This window comes from Temnothorax curvispinosus, unplaced genomic scaffold (assembly GCF_003070985.1).
Source record: "Temnothorax curvispinosus isolate PA1 unplaced genomic scaffold, ASM307098v1 QBEX01004860.1, whole genome shotgun sequence".
Lineage (NCBI taxonomy): Eukaryota > Metazoa > Arthropoda > Insecta > Hymenoptera > Formicidae > Temnothorax > Temnothorax curvispinosus.
In genome coordinates this window covers 618,998-638,843 of record NW_020214640.1, presented here as the reverse complement: position 1 = coordinate 638,843, position 19,846 = coordinate 618,998, and the positions used below count along the sequence as shown (strand labels likewise).

The 19,846-nt window shown below is 40.2% G+C and overlaps 1 protein-coding gene across 7 annotated transcripts in view; it reads right to left on the bottom strand.

Moving 5' to 3' along the window:
• The window catches only part of LOC112454176 (zwei Ig domain protein zig-8), a 267,122-nt gene that overhangs the window by 12,840 nt on the left and 234,436 nt on the right, over positions 1–19,846 (bottom strand). For all 7 annotated transcript variants that reach the window (XM_025015419.1, XM_025015418.1, XM_025015415.1 and 4 more), the window contains one exon: positions 1,684–1,894. In XM_025015419.1, the coding sequence (XP_024871187.1) occupies positions 1,684–1,894 (211 nt within the window). The remainder of the gene's footprint in view (positions 1–1,683; positions 1,895–19,846) is intronic.

The window sequence follows — 19,846 nt, the reverse complement described above, 5'->3', positions numbered from 1 at the left end:
GTCACGTGGGATCCATTTAACGGCATATCACTTGTCAGTTTAAAGCCGAATGCATTGCACGACGATTGTTCTTCCATTTACTCTCTGTCTTTCTTCGTCCCTCCTCTCCCCCCTCCTCTCTCTCTCTCTCGTCGTGTCAGGAACAAACTGTCTTCAGATAGATACAAGACGCCTTCTATTCAAAGAGATCCCGCTAAGTTCGACGTACATCTCGCGGGTTAAGCAATCATCCGCTGTCTATCTAACGTAATTAGAACGTAATATTCCCCGTGTTTAATCGCAGCTGTGATCGCGTGAGATTACAATTTCTTCACATCCGGCGACATGCATATATCAAAAGTCCGCGAAAACGCGTTTATCCCGAGTTGAGACGCCCCCTCCCCCCCCTCTATCTCTCTCTCTGTATATCCGCATAATAAATCTTCTGGCCGACCGAGTTTCTCGTAATCCAATTAAGATTTTCGCGACTGTGTGTCCTCATCCTTTCACATCAATTACCGGCGGCGACCGTGGCGGACCTAAAATTGCGGGCCGCAGCTAAAATCATTGTGCGCGCGGATTTTCCGACAACAACACCGAGTCGATGAGGACCGCTTTTTGCCATAAGAGCCTTGGGCTTCTTCTCCAGCCACGGCCCTTGTTAGAAAGGGGTTAAATCGCGCTATATATACACATCGGAGAGTGGCCGACGGCGGCGAATGATCGATCGTTGAAGGACCGGGGAGACTTGTCGTCGACTCTTTCACGCACATCGTCGCACATATACACACGCATATACACGGCGCCGCGTATACTCGTCCACGCGCAATCCGTGTATAAACGGAAATAGAAACATAGAGAAAAAAAGGAACTGTGTCCTGTGAAGCGGAATTTGGGATATCGCTGTCAAATAAATGTACTTTTTTATTGGGAGAATGTTAGGCAATTCTGGGAAATGTTTTGCTCCCATGTTTCCGCGTGGACAGTGCAATTTTCATTATTATAAATCTCCGCACTCTGCTTTAAAAATGTCTACTGCTATTTAAATATTTCTCGCGTGTGTTCGTTCGATAAAAATCACCAGACCTGTGAGTTTTCTTTTTCTACTGAAATTATTCTTTCTTTATTCAATATATAGATATATATTTATATGCGACGTTATGTAATCGTATAGGTATAAGAGAAATGTTGGATATTCTCGCGCGAGAGAGGAAAATAAATACTTTCAATCAGAACGGTGACATTTTTAATTTGGGAATGGATTTTCTTTTCTTCGCGTGACTTATAGAATTCTGCCAGGAATCGCGTATCTTCCCTCAAGCCAGGCTTTCCGGCGATTTCGGAGCCGATGTATTCTTGATGAAATCATGATTGATGTACCTAATCTTTCCTTCGCGGTGTCAGCAATTTCAATATTAAATATCTCGATGTAGCTAGGTATTCAATGAGAAATCTTTCAAAAATTGACTCGAAGGAAGGTAATTAAGGAAAAGATAGTCTGAATACAAGTATATAGTCCATCGAACGTCTGTAAAATACCTGTCCGGATTGAAGCAAGTTTTTCAATTTCGTTCGTCCGGGGATCATTACGAGTAGGTATCCGTTTAGAGAGAAAGGTAGTTAAGGGAGACTGCCGCGGGACGACCGCGTTATATTGATTAAGGAAGTTCGCTTTGTACGAAACAGCACGCTGCTTATACTTGCCTTCGGTGACGAAGACGAAGATCGATGCCGGCTTGGTGTTGGAGGCGCTGCACGTGTAATTGCCCGTGTCCGTCTCCACTGCCTGGCGAATCGTCAGCCGGCTCTGAGTTGGTCCTGGATCGGTTTGTACGGTCACGCTGCCGCGCGTGGTGTCGTAGTTTATCATCCGGTTATTGTGATACCAGAACACGTATTGCGGCGGCGTCGGGCTCTAGAACAGATAGAAGAAGAATGGCGTCGGTTGACAAGCATGAGATTTAACGCGCGGATTTTTCCCCAGCACAAAGGCGACGACCGGAGAATCGTCGGGCCTGCGGCCCGTGACATTCGTTATGAAGAATTCTTTCGGCGAAATAACGCCGTCTTTGTGTTGGGCATCATGAGCGCGGACAGGACTTCGCTTTGCTGTCCTTGGTGCTTTTGTTCGCTTATTTTTAGACGATTACATGTTAAGACTTAGCTTCATTTTGATATATTCTATGTTCGATATACTCAATTCGTTATAAGGTTGACTTTAAGACTTTAATTAATATTTATATTATAATCGCGAAATATTTTTTTGCACATCATGTTTGTTTCATTTGGACATCAGGTAAAAATATACAGAAAGATGAGAATAATGCCTTCGGCGTCCCATTATGTGTTATTACGTGATATCCGAAAAAGAACTATATTATTAAAATGTTTTATACTGTACATTCATTGTGAAATAGAGATTAAAATTTTATGTCTTAAAAGCAGATGTTTAATAAAAATTAAATGTCAACAATATTGGGATATGAGCAAATAAAAAGTAAAAAAGTTTTTTTGGCGAATTAAATTCAAAGAAATAAATATATAGAAAAAAATTGGTGTATTTTAACCAATAAAATCTTAATTAATTGAACAAGCGTCGACACCCTTTAAATATATTTAAAAAAGCAATTTTACGTAACGGTGATTTTGATACGCTTATACTGTACGTTAGATATATCTTAAAGTAATTAAACGTCAACTTGCGAGAGAATTTAATATTTGCATTTGCATGCTCTGGCTAAACGTGCGAGGGAATTTGGTCACAAAAACGCGAGTTTACATAATAGGTGGGGTTTTCGTTGAATGAGCGCGCGGAATTCAGCTGTAGCTGCGAGCGATGAGGCCCATCAGCCGTTTATTATAACGCCGGATGCGTTTACAGCAGCCTTGTCGTGCCATAGAATACAGGAAGGATAAGTGCGTGAAACGGTGTGCCGTTAAGGTCGAATACTCGCGAACTTCCCAGCTATAGCGTCGTCGGGAAATTTGCAATATACTGAGCGATGACAAAACCGTGTAAAAGACGTGGAGAATAAAGGCAGCCTCCAAGTACTCTCTTCAACGTATCTTATTTGTTCGCCAACATCGTTTCCTCTTACTAAAACGTTATCTCAAAGATATTTCGCATATATTTCAGAAGTTTATGAAATATATTATTAAAGAATATCATAATTATATATATTTTTTTCTTAAGAACAAATAAAAATGTCGCGACATATTAATATCGGAAAAAGCACGATTTTTCGTCGAATATATTAACGTTTGCGCGTAAATTTAAATTTAAAACGATACATATAAATTTATTTAACGCAACTGTTAGCTCGTATTGTCTCGTTGCGAGAGTATATGTTGGATGTATGGTGCTCCGCCACCAGAGGTTCGGTGTATGCATCTTATAGCGTATAAATTTCCGTCCAATGTAGCCGCGTAGGGATCAGACACGCGGGGTTGCCGCTCGTCATCCGTTTATTGTAACGTCGGATGCGCGCATATTGTGGCGGCGGCGTCGAGCCGCAAAGCGGGCGAAGAATAGACGCGCGAAACCGTAGCGCGCACGCAGCGAGGGTGCGGGATACCCGAGGATTTTCGGCTTCGTGGGTTCCGTCCGGCAAAGCAAGTGCAAGCCGGGAGTCGGAGGCCACGCATTCCTCCGTGCTAAATGCTCGTTCTTTTGATCCGTTTAATGTTCCTCAAGCCGCTGTGCAGAGCGAATGCCCGCAGCCCAGCCGCGCGATACACCGATGCCTGTATATGAGAGGGTATGTCAGAGAACGATTGTTATACCTCCCTCATTATTGTACACGCCGCACGCCGTTGCGTCGTTATCAACAAACTTCGCGTACAAAGGTAGAAACAAAATATAGTTTCGAAAAAGCGGTCCAGAAATATGTCATGAACACGTGTTGCTAGAGATGTAGTTCCGAATGTATATATACGTTTGCGTTATTAAATCAAAATTAAATTTATGACAAGTAGCACAGAGAGTATAAATGTAGATATAATTGTCAAGTAGTTATTTTCCTTCCGGTTAGTTAAAAACATAAATGCAATGACAAATTATTTGAATAAATTGTTCTTTCAACATTTATTCAATATTTTCTATATGATTCGCATAGTGTCATATATATTTCCGCTATTTTTTTCAGTTGGAAAGTACTGCGTTGTTTTAAATCTCTCTTCTTTCGCATAAGGAATTTCATTCGAATTATTGTGTAATTAACTCGGTAATGCTGCATGTTGCGAGCTTTTTGAAATATTATCGTCGATTTTATGCCGCTAGAGGCAAATAAATCCCACCAGAGACGCCGGGCTGTATGCAATTCACTTTGTGCTTTTAGGGATTCATATAAATTACACCATTGTTCTCGCGAGACGACAAAGTGGAGTTTCAACGAGGCAATGCGAGTTACACGGTAGAAGAAAGCGAATTGTATCAAACAAGTAGTACAAACTATTAACACCGCGCTAATTACGCCACTACTTATCCCGGTAGCGGTATGCATAAAATGCATGCATAATGTAAGACAAGCGATAGTCCCTGCCATATGAATGAGAATTACAATGTCAATAAAACGAACGCAAACATCTGAGATTGAGTGAGTCCGCTTTTGCATAAATTTGCATTATACTGCAATGATATTATTGTAAGTATAATTTGTAAGCGGTATATATATAATGATTTATTAATACCATAGTGATTACGAATGAGCGTACTTATATACATGTGAAATTGCGCGTGCGATCGGTGAGATTAATATATGCGTGTAGATAAATTAATAGATTTCACAGTCCAGTTTTGTTGGATTTATGCGATATTGTACACAAATTCAACAATTTCAGTTTAATCAATATGGCTTTATCTACGTGGCTGGAAACAGATGTTGATTATTATTTTTGGGCATCGAATAGACTTATCACGTATCATATTGCAAATGCAATAATCGTACTATGTTTCTGGCAATTAGCGAAAAATGTATCGTTGAATATTTCAATTTGTCAAGCTTGATGATATTTTCGTAACGTTTTTCCAATGTTCCGAAAATAGGATTTGCGTTTTTTATGTGATTAATTATGTTTGTTTCCACTAATATATATACATATATATTGCCAGAATTTTATGCTCCCTTGAAAAGTTTGACTGTACGTAACAAGCGCACCGTGTAAAGTAGAAACGGACGAATTGTGGTAAACACATAAAATCTCAGTAGTTACACCTGGATTAAACCGACAATGTTCTAATCTAAAAAAAATCTTTATCCTTCTCTTTTGCAAGTGGTCGCGTTTACGTCGTTCAACAAACTAAGCCGACAACGTTGCGTGAATTACGTCGTGCTCGCAATGCTAGGAGAAAAAACTTGAACGCGCGCGACGGCGAGCGCCAGGCGCGAAGTAGAAACGGACGAATCGCGACAGACAAGTAGAACGAAGCGCGACGAGCGCGCCCGTTCCTCTCTATTTCTCTGCCGAGAAAACGCAGTGTGCTTTTGTCACTTTGTAAAGATGCGACAGTTTCTAAAGATGCGGAATACATCGGTATAAAACGAACAGACGACGATTGCTCAATGCAACTCGAGCAGTTGCAGTTTTCGCTTTAATTTGAACTTAATTACAACAGATTTAATTCTACGCGCTGTTGTGAGAAATCCTTCAACTCGCGAAAGAAATTTTTACAAAATTTGTTGTGAATCATTTCAATTTCGCACATAAATCGTGCTAAAAGAAGATTACTACTGAAAAAAAAACTCGCAATTTCGTACTATTCCACGTCGGAACTTTCATAAAATTTCGTACTGTTAGTTAGGTGCCTCGAAGGATCAATTGCTGCAGCGGAGCTGACGTCTTTAAGAGAAATACCTTCGAGAATGTCGGATTCCACAATTCCAGCACTTGTTCTTATATCGGAAATGGAGGTAATAAAACGTTTTCCTGCGATCTAACTATCGAGGAAATTCTCAAGGAAAGATACGCGTGTTTCGGATCTTACGGCATTCAAAAAGAAATGATGCGATCTGCAGGTTGTAGCTTTATAATAAACAAACAAATAAATAAAAATATTGCTTTTTGGAGCAATTGAAAAATTATTCTATAAAATAGACACTTTTGAGAAAATTCTCCTTTCTTTCGTTGAAGTAATGGATTAGTGCGTACTCCATATGATGCTATTTGACATGATGGAGTATTCAAGAGAGGAATCTCTAATAGCATATCTTATGGGTGTGCTCTTCGCGATATACGGGATCTATCTCTCGACGTTGAAAATGCGGCAGAATTTGTATGCGATCAATCACGATAATTGCGACGCTGTGATGAACGTGATGTCGTAATATAATCCAATGATATAATTTTGCAATTCATAGTCGTCGCTTTTTAATAAATGCTTTTTAAGCAAATAGTTATACACTTTCAAAAATTTCATTACGATTTTTATCGTTAAAAAATACTCGAGTGTTTTATTTATTTCCACTGCAATCTGCTCGATCGAGCTTTGTATAGCATTCGCAATGTTATGAACCAACTTGGACACAAATACAAGTCTTAAGTAAACTGGCGAAATGTAAATTGTTCGTTTAACTTCATGAAATAAATGCACTATGCGCTAGTTTCGAATATCCAATTATACTTAAGGATGCTGAGACACCTGGGAAAACTCGTTGATGAGCCGATATACAGAATTTTAATCAGAGAACTATCTCAAAGGATTAAATTAATGGGATTTAATTAATTCGGTTTAATGGCACTCAGAACTTGCTTTCTCGCAGGTCAAATGTTAAATCGCTATTGAATCCGGTCGATCGAATTTGACAGCTTAGCGAAATATTTTAAGAATTTCTTCCTCTTGCGCCTTTACGGCACTTAAGTAGCAGTTTTCATAAATACGAAAGCCTGCCGTAACGAACGTCTCACGTTAATGGCCGCTTAAAGTACACAGTTTCGAATTTCCAAGTACATGGATTCTAAGCAGTTCGCGTGAGTCGGTGCCGGGTTAATTGCTAGGTTGCATGACGTGCATGTCGGCGATGCAATTGACACTAGTGTGTCACGTTGTTACGACCGGCGGACAGCAACGGACTCTGTTTTCGAGGTAAATAGAGTAACACGACACACGCACAGGCTTTATTAATGAAATAGTCAGTCTCTATTGGTTGAAATAGTCTATCTCTCGCTGCTCAATTAGCAGTACGCTTTCGGTGTGCATTTAACACTTGAATTTCGACGTTCCTGACTTTGAACAATTTCTCATTTGACTTTGGAAAAAACTGTCTTTTGCTTAAAATATGAGAATATCTCGTCGATTCGAGGAGTACATTATGAAACAATATTATTGTGATTATGTGTCAATGTGTCTATTAAGTTCGAGATCTTAGAAGAAATGTGAGATCTTATCTCGTTTTTATCTTCCGTTATATGCTATTTTTTGCACCCGCACGCGAAGGAAACAAAAACCGTCATTAGCAGGTGCTCTTCAGAGTGTTCTGACAGTATTATTATTTATGACCCGTTATAGCGTTCATTCCGAGATAATTCACGCCTGGCGTCATTTGAGTGTCAAGTGTATTCGCTCGTGGTGTAATTATCATTACATTGTCACTGCATCTCGTCTCACGGTTGAATCGAGTTCGTTCGTCGCGACCGTTTGCGAGGGAAACACTGCGACATAACGCGGCATTTGGCATTCATTAGGAAAATAACGCGGCGACGGTCAGTTTTCAGGACGGAAATGCAAATACGTTTATATCGTAATATCCACCTCAACATCTTTATGTATATGGCACGATCGAATATCGTATAATCGTTTTAGGCATTAATCGCTTTTTACTCTATATCAAATTTTAGCAATAAACGTTTTAGTAATAAAATTTACCTGAATGGATTGCAACAAAATGCTGCTTTTCATCGTTGCATTTGTGTTAACCAAGGAACGAATGCTATTTGATTATGTCATATTAACGAGTGAAAACTTTCAATATCCTTTTTACTGTTCGCTCAGTTATACGCCTTAATAATGTTATCGACAATATTGACGTAAAATCAATGCCATACTTTCAGCACCAGTACGTTATTTTCATCATAAATAGCTGTTTCAGTGTAAAAGAATTTCATTATGAAACGTTACGGATCTTCCTAGCCGTTGTACAAACTCTCGCATATTATTCTCTTTTAATTTAATAAAATTTATTTCAATAATACTTATTACGATTTTATACAAGTACTGCAAAAGGAAATGCCCTACCAATAGTATATAACAGTTGCAAAAATAACTGCGTATATGTCCGAATATATCTAAGTCTTGCACATCTTTTACTGGGGTCTTTGCTGCATTTCTTATGATTTATTGCAAATAGTAAGAGGAAATTTCTTGCCAATAGTATAATAGTTGCAAATACCACAAAAATAAATGCGTACGTGTCGATCTGTTCGAATGTAAGCCTTGCACATTTTTACGGGGTCTTTTCTGCATTTTCTATGATTTATTGCAAATAGCGTGAGAGAAAATTTCTTGCAAATAACGCAAAAAAAATAACTGCTCATTGATTCATCCAAATGTAAGTCGCGAATTTTCACCGGAGCCTTTTTTGTACCGCGTTATCCAACGACTCTCTGACGACTGCGAACGTAAACGCATTCAACGAGCACTCTACTCTCGCGGTAGGTAGATCGTAATTTTTTTCCGCGCGACGCAAATTGGCACACTCCGCGTTTCCCGTAAGTCTCTTCCGAGAAAGTGAAAAGAGATGTTTACCCGAGAATGCGGCGCGCGGTCTCTCGGCGCGGCCGTAAAACTCGTCAGCGGACGGTGATCCCGGCTAAAGATAAACCGAGTTACTTACCTTGGCCTATGTGCGCGCAGACAGTATCCTACTCGCGATACCGCCGCGCCGCGCCGCAACCCCGCTATGTATAGCATCCCCTACCGTATGCGCACATAGGACGCCATGGCCGGGGCTTATATACACACATTGCACGTCACTACGAACGGCCCCTATGTGCTCCGCCGCGCATGCACATCGACGTAAGTTTGTCAAGCTGCACGTGGTTGTTTTGCAAGCTCGAGGGGCTTCCGGATTGAATCCGTGTACGTAGGAGAGAGGTGGCTTTTAACTCCCGGCACCACGAAGAACGACCTCGAGCGACGCGCGGAATTAATATACGGTTCAGCTGCCTCCGATATCTCCTCGAGCGAACTCGATAATTTCTACGATGGCTTTTCTTCGTCGTCCGCAGCGCGACGCACGTTTCCGGGAGTAACGCGATTATTTGTTCGGAGAAAAGCGGAAAGGGTCGTCAACTTTCTCCCGATGACGTCGTCGCATGTTGCAGTTGACGCTCTTCTCGATACGTTCTCTCGAATTGCTAATGTTTCAGGTCTCCCTTTCCGAAAGGAGATAATTTACATATTAACACTGCGCGGACACCGTGTGTGGGCCTTTTAAAGGCACAGTCGATTTTTTATTTACGATTCCCACGAAAATGGGGGAAAAAATTGCAATAGTTTAAAGATATGATATGATACATGAATTTTTATAGATTTTTTTTGTAACAGAAACGCTTTCAAAAACCCTTTGGACTTAAGTCCCAGGGTGTTCGGGTGAGTGCTCCAAAAACACGGTGTCAGCGCGGTGCAAGTGTTTAAGACCAATTATTATGCAGCAGGCGATATGCTTCTTCGTTTTATACCTATTGATGGCGATGTATATCATCAAATCGAAATGGTAATTTATTATATCCTCGCGCTTGAAAATTCATCTCGATACACGTCTTAAAGTTGATAATTTGATTAAGCTGTTTGGAATTTGCGAGCGAGTATCAGCTCGTAAACAAGTCAGAAAGTTATCATTAAATGTTTCTGAATTCATAATAACAATTTACGTGCTTATATTACATTTGCATATTATCTCGGCCGTATGCTAATTTTATCGAGATTCGTTTTTATCAGCAGCTGAGAATAATTCAATGCTCCTGTTGGCATACATTTCGCGCTTGCATCCGGCGCTGTTATTTTCACGAACAAGGAAGAGCAGTTGACATTTCAACTGCTGCATTCACGTATTCGCAGACGCGATGCAATTTCGAAACACACGCGAAGTACACGAGTTTCCCCCGACAAGTCTATAATTTATGCGCCTCTTACGAGGAGCGTAAAAAAAAATTGTTACATTTCCTCGCGATTTGATATTTAAATATACAGCTAGAGATAATGCCGACGAATATCAAATATGTCAACGACAGATTCGGAATATCAAATGGAAACAGAAAAATCTCACGCTTCAATTAACTTCGAGCCATTTTTATACTTTAGTAGAATCTTAAATTAATTCTATATTATTAAGGCACGGTTAAATGTGTAAGTTCCATTTCTACGCGATATTCAAATGTCAAGAGAAATATTACCACGAGAGACTCTTTAACGACCTCCCCCCCTTCTCTTTATGTAAATCTCCCATCTCTTCCTTCTCGCACGGAAATTATGTGGAAACAAGAAGCAAGGTTTGCGCATTAAAAATTAAATATGACAACACGTACAAATGCCGAGAATATAGAAACCCTCGCGGGGACGAGAGAATCTGCCGCTCTATCGCTCGTCGCGTTGCGAAATGTAGCGAAATACCAAGCACAGTCGCAATGAAGCGCCGAGCGGTGGAATGGAGTAATCGTCCATACCGCTTCTGGTACCCCAGCTCCCACAGTCCGACGTGCTGTGCGCACGATTTTTTTTCCTCTCCTCCTTTTACTCCTGGAAACGCTGTAACTCTGGCAACGATGTCGCCTGGTGCAGCGGTTCGAGGGTAAATCGCCGCGCAATTGCGGGGTAATGTCCTCGCTAATTACCGAAACAGCGCCGCCCGCCGTCGCCGTCGCCGCCGGGATGTTTTCGCCTCTTTGGTTTCGCGAGACGGGGCGAAAGCGCCACGGCGCTACACGGCGACGGTAGTTTGCTAATTTACCGTTACAAATGGAACGCCAGCGGAATTATTCCGCGGTTATTTACGACGCGCCGTGCCATTGTGGGCGGGTACAAGGAGAGACGGCGCGAAGTTAAGCCCTTTCGCGCTATCGCCTCCGGTGGCGCGGAGCGATAATAAAAAGCGCAGCTTCCGTGCGGGGATCGATACGATGGGACTGCGAGATCGCGCGTTTGTCTAAACCCCCCGGGGAATTAGCGCCACTTCAAAGGGATACGGATCCCTTTCGCCTTATTTAACCCTTTGCGCGGAGGTGGTCTTGCTCGAAGCTTTTCTCGCGTTTCGAACTCGAGAGAAGCCGTGTCGTTCTTTTAACTCGCGAGCTTGCCCTCTCATGCGTCTTCACGACAAGGATATCACTTGGACTTCGTCCTAAAGGGTCCAATCCAATCCTCATCCGAAAGGGGATTAAAGCGGTACAATAAGTGGTTTAGTTTACATCGACGAGATTTGAGACGAGATTCGAGACGAGATCCACAGAGTGACTCGTCTATCGGGAAGTTGCTAAAAACTAAATAGTTTTCATTTTGTACGTGTAAGCGAGTGGACGGAGAGACTTATTGTCAGTCTTTTTATTAGCATATACATATAACGCAAAAGGAACATATGCGATCTTGTAAAAATAAATAATAAATAAGAAAGGGCCAACAATTCACCTGATTACATAGCTTAGTATGTTTTTCAAATAATGACTATCTGAACTTACATGATAATCGAGTTTAAAAACTACTAAATACATAACTGTACCTTCGAAAAATTCTTTTCATGGAGAAATCCGTCCATGCCGAGATTTTTTGAAAATATATCATTGACTTGGCCAAATTATCAGTTTTTCTATAATATTTATTTTATGAGTTCATAAATGTGTATTTTTTGCATTATGTGTTAATAAAAATGACAGAGTTCTTCCGACTCGTGTTTAATTAACTTTATTCTATCCATTCGTTACAAAATAAATGCTATTCAGTTTCGCAGTTTTTTTTTCAATTGTCATAAGGAATTATCGCGTTATCTCGAATTATCGAATTATCGAGATTACTTCACTACAACAGCGTTTATAATCATTAAATGCCGTTTTTGAATAAGGATTGGATGAAGCCATTCGGATGTCCGTTCCTTATTTTCGCTATGGGACAATGTGCACGTACGAACGACCGTAGAAGCCGTAGCTTTCTCAAAGCGACCGACACGCGACGCTATTTGGAAACTCCGAGGAAGCCACCCTGCGCACTTTATTAAACACTCCTTTGGCAACAGCAGAAAACTAGGGCGATACTCCGCTAAAGCGCAGTTCGAGAGCGATCGTGGATATTTTGTGCTCTCAATAAACTTTCCATTTTCGGTCTATTGTGAAGTGGCTCGCGTGAACTTTTTTTTCTAGTTGAATACTCACTGTACCATGGAATCAATTTCACGAGCATGTTCCTCCTATACCTGGCATATTGTTCTCGTCATTGTCTTCGCAACAAATATGCCTTTTGAGCGACGTGTTTGCACTAAAACTTTTTCCAATAAAACACATACAGGATAATAAATATACATTGTTTTTAAATTCTAATTGTCGGATATATGAACGAAAATATTTAAAAAAAGACAATGGAAGTTATATATATAAACTCCTCTTTTTAGAAGTTTCTCTAGTATTCAATCATATCAATTGTTGAGTATGCCCGCGAGCTTTTTACATTCGAATGAAGTTTACAACGCTATTATCCTCAGCGTATAAAGTACGATACGCCTTTGCGCAAATTTCTATCGCGGGATAAAAACGTATTTACGTAATGCAGCACGAAGAAATGCAGTGGAATAGTTTCGCATAATAGCATGTTCCAAGCCATTGCTCCGTTATGCTACGAAAGATGCCTTACCGTGCTTTTTGTACGTCTGCATTTATTCAATCTATCTGATATTCACGCGACAGTAATGTATTTTCGACTAAATAATTTCCATTTGTATTAATATAATTCGCAAGTTTCGGCTCTCTCTTTCAGCAACAGGTAAACTTCAAATATCATATCCGAAAACTTTCCTTAATAATATTACGCGGAACTTCGCAGATTTCATTTAAGTTAAATTTCATGTTTTGGTTTTACGGAGACAAAATTATTTCATAAATACACAGGGTGTTTCAAGAAGATAAACAACGATCGATCATTATTTATCAGTTATTTCATAATATGTAAATAGATTAATTTACACGAAACGCACGCTAATGTCATGATCCTGGAACGGCAAGCCAGTATAATAATGAATGATGTTTGTTAAATCTGATGTCTATATCGTATTCAATGAACGTGTGATGTATTTGCCATTGAAAAATCAATTAACGATGGATTCAAGATTTGATGTGGAGATATTTACTTTTCGCCGCTAAGAGATCGAATCCAAATGCCTTTAGTTTTCTGCTATTTACCTTTTGAAGCACAGACAGTATCACAGCTGTTTAACTTGAGAATACTCTCAGTTCTGTTATGACCTGCCGCGAATATCTTCAGCACGTTTGATATTAAACGTTCTTCTTCCGAGACGACGTTGTTATTTTAGAACATTACACAATATTACGGCGGCGTCGGTTATTTCTTCTCTCACTCTTTTGATCACTTAATGGATTGTTGATTTTTCAAGATAAAATTGCTAACATATTTAAGCTTTTTCTTGCAGTGGATTTATACGCGAATAAAAAATTATTAAGGAATATTTTATCTTCCTATTCTATAATAAATTATTTTGAAAAAGATATATATTATATACTTTCTATAAATAATTTTCGAAGAAGAATTTTAAATAGAGCGACATTTTTCTGAATAAGATTCACAATTTTATTTCGCGGTACGACTGAATTCTACTTGTCGTTCAACAAAGCTCGGCGTAATTGGTAGGAGATATCGCAGATGGGGATGCAAATTTGAGAAAAAAGGCTGGCTGGCTGGCTGCTGCATGGCACGAACGGTACACGATCGGTATGAACAGAGGCAATCTTTCGGATGATTGGCGTTTATTAGCTGTCCCGCGGACATGCGAACAGTGGACACGCTCGAAACAAGGGACGCCGCTCTGTCGTCGTTGCAACGTTGCAACTTGATGCAGCAGCAGCAGCAGCAGCGGCAGCAGCAGCGGCAGTAGCAACAGACAAGAGGATGGGTGTGACGGCATCGGTACACCCCGGGGGCGGTTGTTAAGCGGCTTGAAAAACGGTCCGGTTTTCCGTCTCCCTCCCTCTCTTTCCCTCTCTCTTTCCCTTCCATCTCCCATTTTGCGCAACTTCTCTCCATTTCTCTTGCATCCAACGCCCGCCAACAATTCGTGAGATAGAAAAAGCCCTAGTTAGGGAGCTGGTGAAATCGGTCGTGCACCGGTCGACATACCGTGTCTGCTGGATTCATTTCTACAGTAGCTTGTCGAATATTGTGAAACGAAACGAATCTGCGTCACGAGGGGGTGACTGCGAATATGTGCGCGTGTGCATATATTTGTGTGTAATTCGGTTATTTTGTAATTGATATATTGAAGCGGACAAATGTATCTTTTGATTTATGCACGGGTACACTTACATCGATTTAAACACCATTATCAAACGTTCATTCTTATTTATTTGCAGAGAATTAATGCAATAACATCTGTGAAATCTTTCGTAGGATATAAAACAATCGTAAGGGATTATATAACGTGTACGCGGTAGAATATTACGGGATTAGTGTGTGTTGTGCGATAATTCCGAGATTAATAAAAACGAAACAAGATTTAGATTGCTCATCATACGGATTAAGTGTCCCCCTTGAGCGAATTAAGGGTGGAGAAGGGTTAAGCTCCCATGGACGGTCGCTCGGCTCCTCTCGCGCCGAGACATATCGGCGGCCCTAAGGGCCAAGGGGCCGACGCGACGCGACGGGGGTGGCGAGAGAGCAGCGGGATTATCGTAGGTAGGAAGGTGGGTATCGGGTGCCAAACTGTCCCCCAAGTTTTGCCGCGTCCGAAAGGAAATTCGATCTCTCCGTGTATGCCGCCCCCGTCGCCGGTCGCGACACCCACTTAACTGGATTTCCGTTCGCTGAGTTTAGCGAAGATTAGCAATTCGACGCTCCGATAAGAGAGGGTCGTCGTCATCTGCCGGAACGGGACAGAGCCGTCCCCGGTACTGCACACGATTACTCGCGCAGACTTCCCCGAGATTACGACGGCGCGGCGTGGCACGGTGAGGAGCGCCTATATAGGGCGCTTCTGATCACCGAGGGGTGACCTGAGATCAATGTACCTATCAGATCCCTTGTATGTCTGCCCGGCAAGTATTATTTATCGGACATGCCATCAACCTGACAGATTTATGCGTCGATGCATCAGAGATATAATACAGTTTCAATATTCCTCACCGACCGTTATATATAGATATAGGAATTCTATTTTTTGACCCTTTCAGTGCTGAATATTTTTAAATGGTGCATGCTCGAAATACTCTGTCACCTGTATTTCAGCTTTTGTTTAAGGTAGTTTTGTCCGTGACAGTACTGTCAAAAAGTTAATGATATAATACAATTGACATATAGTATTTGACTGGGATTGTCCGCGTTATGCATGTGTATGTGAGAATCTCATATGTACAGAATATAGACACTATAAGGTTTGCTATTAGATCTTCAAAGGTTAGCTGTCATATGCGTCATTACGTATCAATTGCTTCGAGACAAAACGGTCAAAGGTCTTGTATTTTTGTAAGACTATTCTTGCAAGTCTCTTTTATCGTCTTTTTGTTTTTATTAAAACAAGAGTAGTTTGATCTCTAGAATTAGAAACGTGATATCGGAAGCCGTTTTCATCCTATGATATATATATGTAAAAAGTGCTCATTTTTTCCCAACTAATCTGTAAATGTACGAATAACTTTTCTTATCGTTTTATTACACGTCTTTTACAACGTGAACGTACAGATTTCATGGTGACTGTATTATACGCGATTTTGTCACTTCGCTGACGCATACGGAACTTAACGTGATCCTTGAATTGCGATTTCATAGAGTCATCTGATATTATCGTCACGTAAGAAAGCAGAGTGGCTCTGCCGCTAGTGGCAATCCTAGTAATCCACGCATTCAGAATCAATGAAGCAAATGGAGATTTAAAGGCGTTCCCCCCGAGGGGGGAGAACACTTCTCAGAAAGTATCGCAAAAACCGTAAAATTTCCTCGATCGCGCCTGATCGATCGTATCATATCGATCGACGGCGTTCGGCACGGAGGTCCCTCCGATCCCTTAATCGCGTGTCGTCGTCGACCTTTCTTCTTCGACGTTGCGGTTACATACACTCGAGGAAGTGCACTGATAAATCGAGTTACCGTAGGATATTGAATTTCCACGTTGAATTTCCCGATGCCGATCATAATATCAAAGAAGCACGTTCAAAAAACGGGCTCAGCACGCGCGTTTCGCATTCGATTTAATCGATCCTCTGCAGGCCATTTGAGAACCTGCATCGTATGATAATCTCTGACTGATTCTCAGCACGGGCGTTTCGCAGATTTCGATGTTGATAGCGCGTGATAAAATGTTACAGTCAGCGATTCAGCAGGCAAACAAGAACCAGTCGCTTTCGCGAGCATTAAATTTGTACAACATTTCCACGTTGCGTGTTTATCTCAAATCACGTTTCTTATTCAATTATCTCAATAACATGGAAATGGAACGTTGTGCAAACTGAAATAAAGCTCATCACGTCGTTGTTCTTTTTATGTGTATTTTTATAAAAAAAAATTAATGTGTGTTATTATTGTGTTACATAACACGCTACAATCGTAATTCGCTACGCACGTCTGCCGGTCTCTATCTACTAAATCTATAAATCTTGTTCATCTTACTGCACGAAACCGTATTGCTTTATACACATTTAATATCGTAAATCGTATTTTACGAAGAAAAATGTTGAGGTATTCGATCTACAATACGTGGTTTCCATTAGTGCGATACAAATATAAACATTGCAGTTACGAGCTAAGACGGATTCGCTCGGGGCTATGTATTTTTCATTGCGTTTGATTCATCGTGCAAATACGCTATTCCCGCAGAATTTTGTAATTGGAATGTAAACGAAAACTGACGGTGGTAATAACGGGTTGTGCGCGCGGTCCGTATATTTGTATTATATTATCGCACAAACAATCGCCTAATGAATTCCATGTGATTGCGAGGGAGAGAAAGAGAGAGAGAGAGAGTGCTCGTCTGACACTGGCATTAATGCGTCCAGTATTAATTAAATGTTTATAAAAATTTTTCTCACTTCTACTTTAACACAAAAAAGGTTAAACAGAGCGTGAAATAGAGATTTTTCAAACTTTTTTTTTTAATTGTTAGATCGCAGATATTTTTTTATAACAAATAAAGAATAATGTATTTTAAGATAAGCGCAGATTCACGAACCATGATTTCTAAGCGAGAAACAAGCAATTTTACTTTAGCGCCATTTGTATGGTAATAAATTCATGTTGGACTTTACGCATATTTTTTTTATCTTACGCGCGTGTTTTTACGTATCAAATTTAGATGCACCAATCGGGTTAAACAGAGCGTGAAATGGAGATTTTTCAAAATTTTTTTAAAATCCTATTTATACATAGATTTCGCGCTATGGGAGATATCATATTTATTGAGCGCGCATTTCGCGCCGAGCTCGTCCGCCGTATATGAAGTATTACGGGAATGATGGTGCCACGAACGTACTTTTGAAATTTGATTGGGACAGCTCCGGTAGTATTTACGACGGCTTTAAAGCTCGAATAACAGCTGAAGTAAGCCAGGTTGTTCCTGTCGTTTGGTGTGGCGGGCTGTACTCACGTAAGAGTCGTTTCGCAGAAATTACAAATTATGTCAGGAATGTTTCCCGAAATGTGAATAGTTTCCAGCAATGCGCAAACACGCGAAGTTACACGCGTGTGCAAATAACACAGGTGCTCACGCGTAACGAATTTTATACGGCGCACAATGTATATCACAATTTGTCCAATCTAGCGGAACAAAAGTTGTATGCTAATATTGTTCGTTATTTATCATTTGTAATATCGGAATAGTTTGATTTTGATTTTCTATATCTCCAAATTCTTTCTTTAACATTAAAACAACCAACTCCATTAAAATGACGCATTTCAAATTTCTTGTTTTAAATTACACAACTTATTAAGGTGCTTTTGTTGGAGTTTGTGTTGATTTTTGTCGAGATAAAAAATAACATATGCCAATTTATTTTCCATCAACCATTTTCTAATTTTAAAGTTCTGTATATATGGAACATCAGTATACAGCAAAATAACGTTTGATATTTCAGTGTAAAAAAAGCTAAACAAAAATTAAAGCTATAATATATTGAGAGCTATTTGATGTCAATGAGAATGCGCTAAATAAAGGAAAATCGTTTGCGTTTACTGTAAATTGAGTCTGGGGACAATTCTATGTTATTTAGGTTCGCAGCATCACGGCTATTTTCTCTTACCATCGCGTCTGTTTCGGATCGAGCGTCGAAGTGATAATTGCCGTTTGCCGTCGACCCACTTTCAGTTGTAGGTCGAAGAGTTGCGAGAGTCGGTCGTCTCCAGGGAGGCCGTAAAGCTCAAAGAACGGAACGGGAAGACACGACGGTATGCACCGTCCTGTTTACCGTTAAACAGGAGGCACCGTAATTAGCCCCGGTGTCATACGATGAACGTCAGGCACAACCGGCGCGCCTGGCGTCGCGCGACGTGCAGAAATGTACGTCGCGAGCAGCCACGGAAATCGCGCGACGCTTCTGCATGCTCTATTATCATCAAGAAGTCGTTCGCAAGACAAGGCAGGATGCCGTTGAGCTAGAAATCCCCCAGTGACGCTCGCTAAATAACATTCTCTGGTCTAATCGATCCTGTCAGATTTCGGCGAATCTGTCATGCTGCACGAAATTGTATTTATATGAAAGGAAAGATTACCTTTTAACACGTTTAAAATTTCAGTGTTGACATGAAATAATGTCACTTGATTCAGTCACTTAATTTGATTCAATATGTAGAAACTATTTCTAGAATAAATGGAAAATCGTTAATGCGAAATTGTTTCATTTGTTAAAGTTTCTCCGAAGTAGTGTGTCTATATCAGAAATCCTATTTTATAAAAGTATATTTATTAAAAAAGTTATTTTTGACACGTAAAAAATACAAAATCTGCATTTATTTTTGCTTCAATCGTAGAGAAAACCCAATAAATATGAATTTCTCAATTGGTATCGCAATCTATTTATTTAGATCGAATACTCTGATCGGAATTTGTTGTGGGGAGATTTTAGGAAATTTACGTGGGTACTATTAAAGATTTCTAATGGAAAGATAATCGTGTGCGAAACGCGACGAAATTGAGCGTCGATAGTTTTCTGAGTTTTGTCACCGTTTCAATATGACTTGCGCCAAAAAGGAACAGCGGTCATGTAAACGCCGCCGGTTGACTAGATGCCTCGCGCACCAAAACGGATGCTGGCAAGTTTCTTAAGTGTTAGTTGCGCATGTTATCGACGTCAAACGGGCCTCGAGATTAATTAATTAAGTATGTAGTTAATTAACGTGAGGTTTATTAATGGAGCACGTAATCGCGCGGTAGAAATTTGGCGGTGCGCTTATTGGGGCGTGCAACTCGGTTAGCAAATTAATGGCAAAACGCTGACGAATTACAAGGCACGTTAGATGCCGCCTGACGTAAACTTACCGAGACCATGCGTCGTGTCGTTAAAATGTCTTTAGCGAGATGTTATGAAAGATCACTTATACAACTAAATAAAATAGTTACAAAATAAAACATCGTTTAAAAACTATCGTTTTTAATAACAGTTTGTCTTTTCTATAATATCTATCCTATATTCAGATAATATCTTTTTCAATTCATCTAAATTGTATTAGCGATTATTA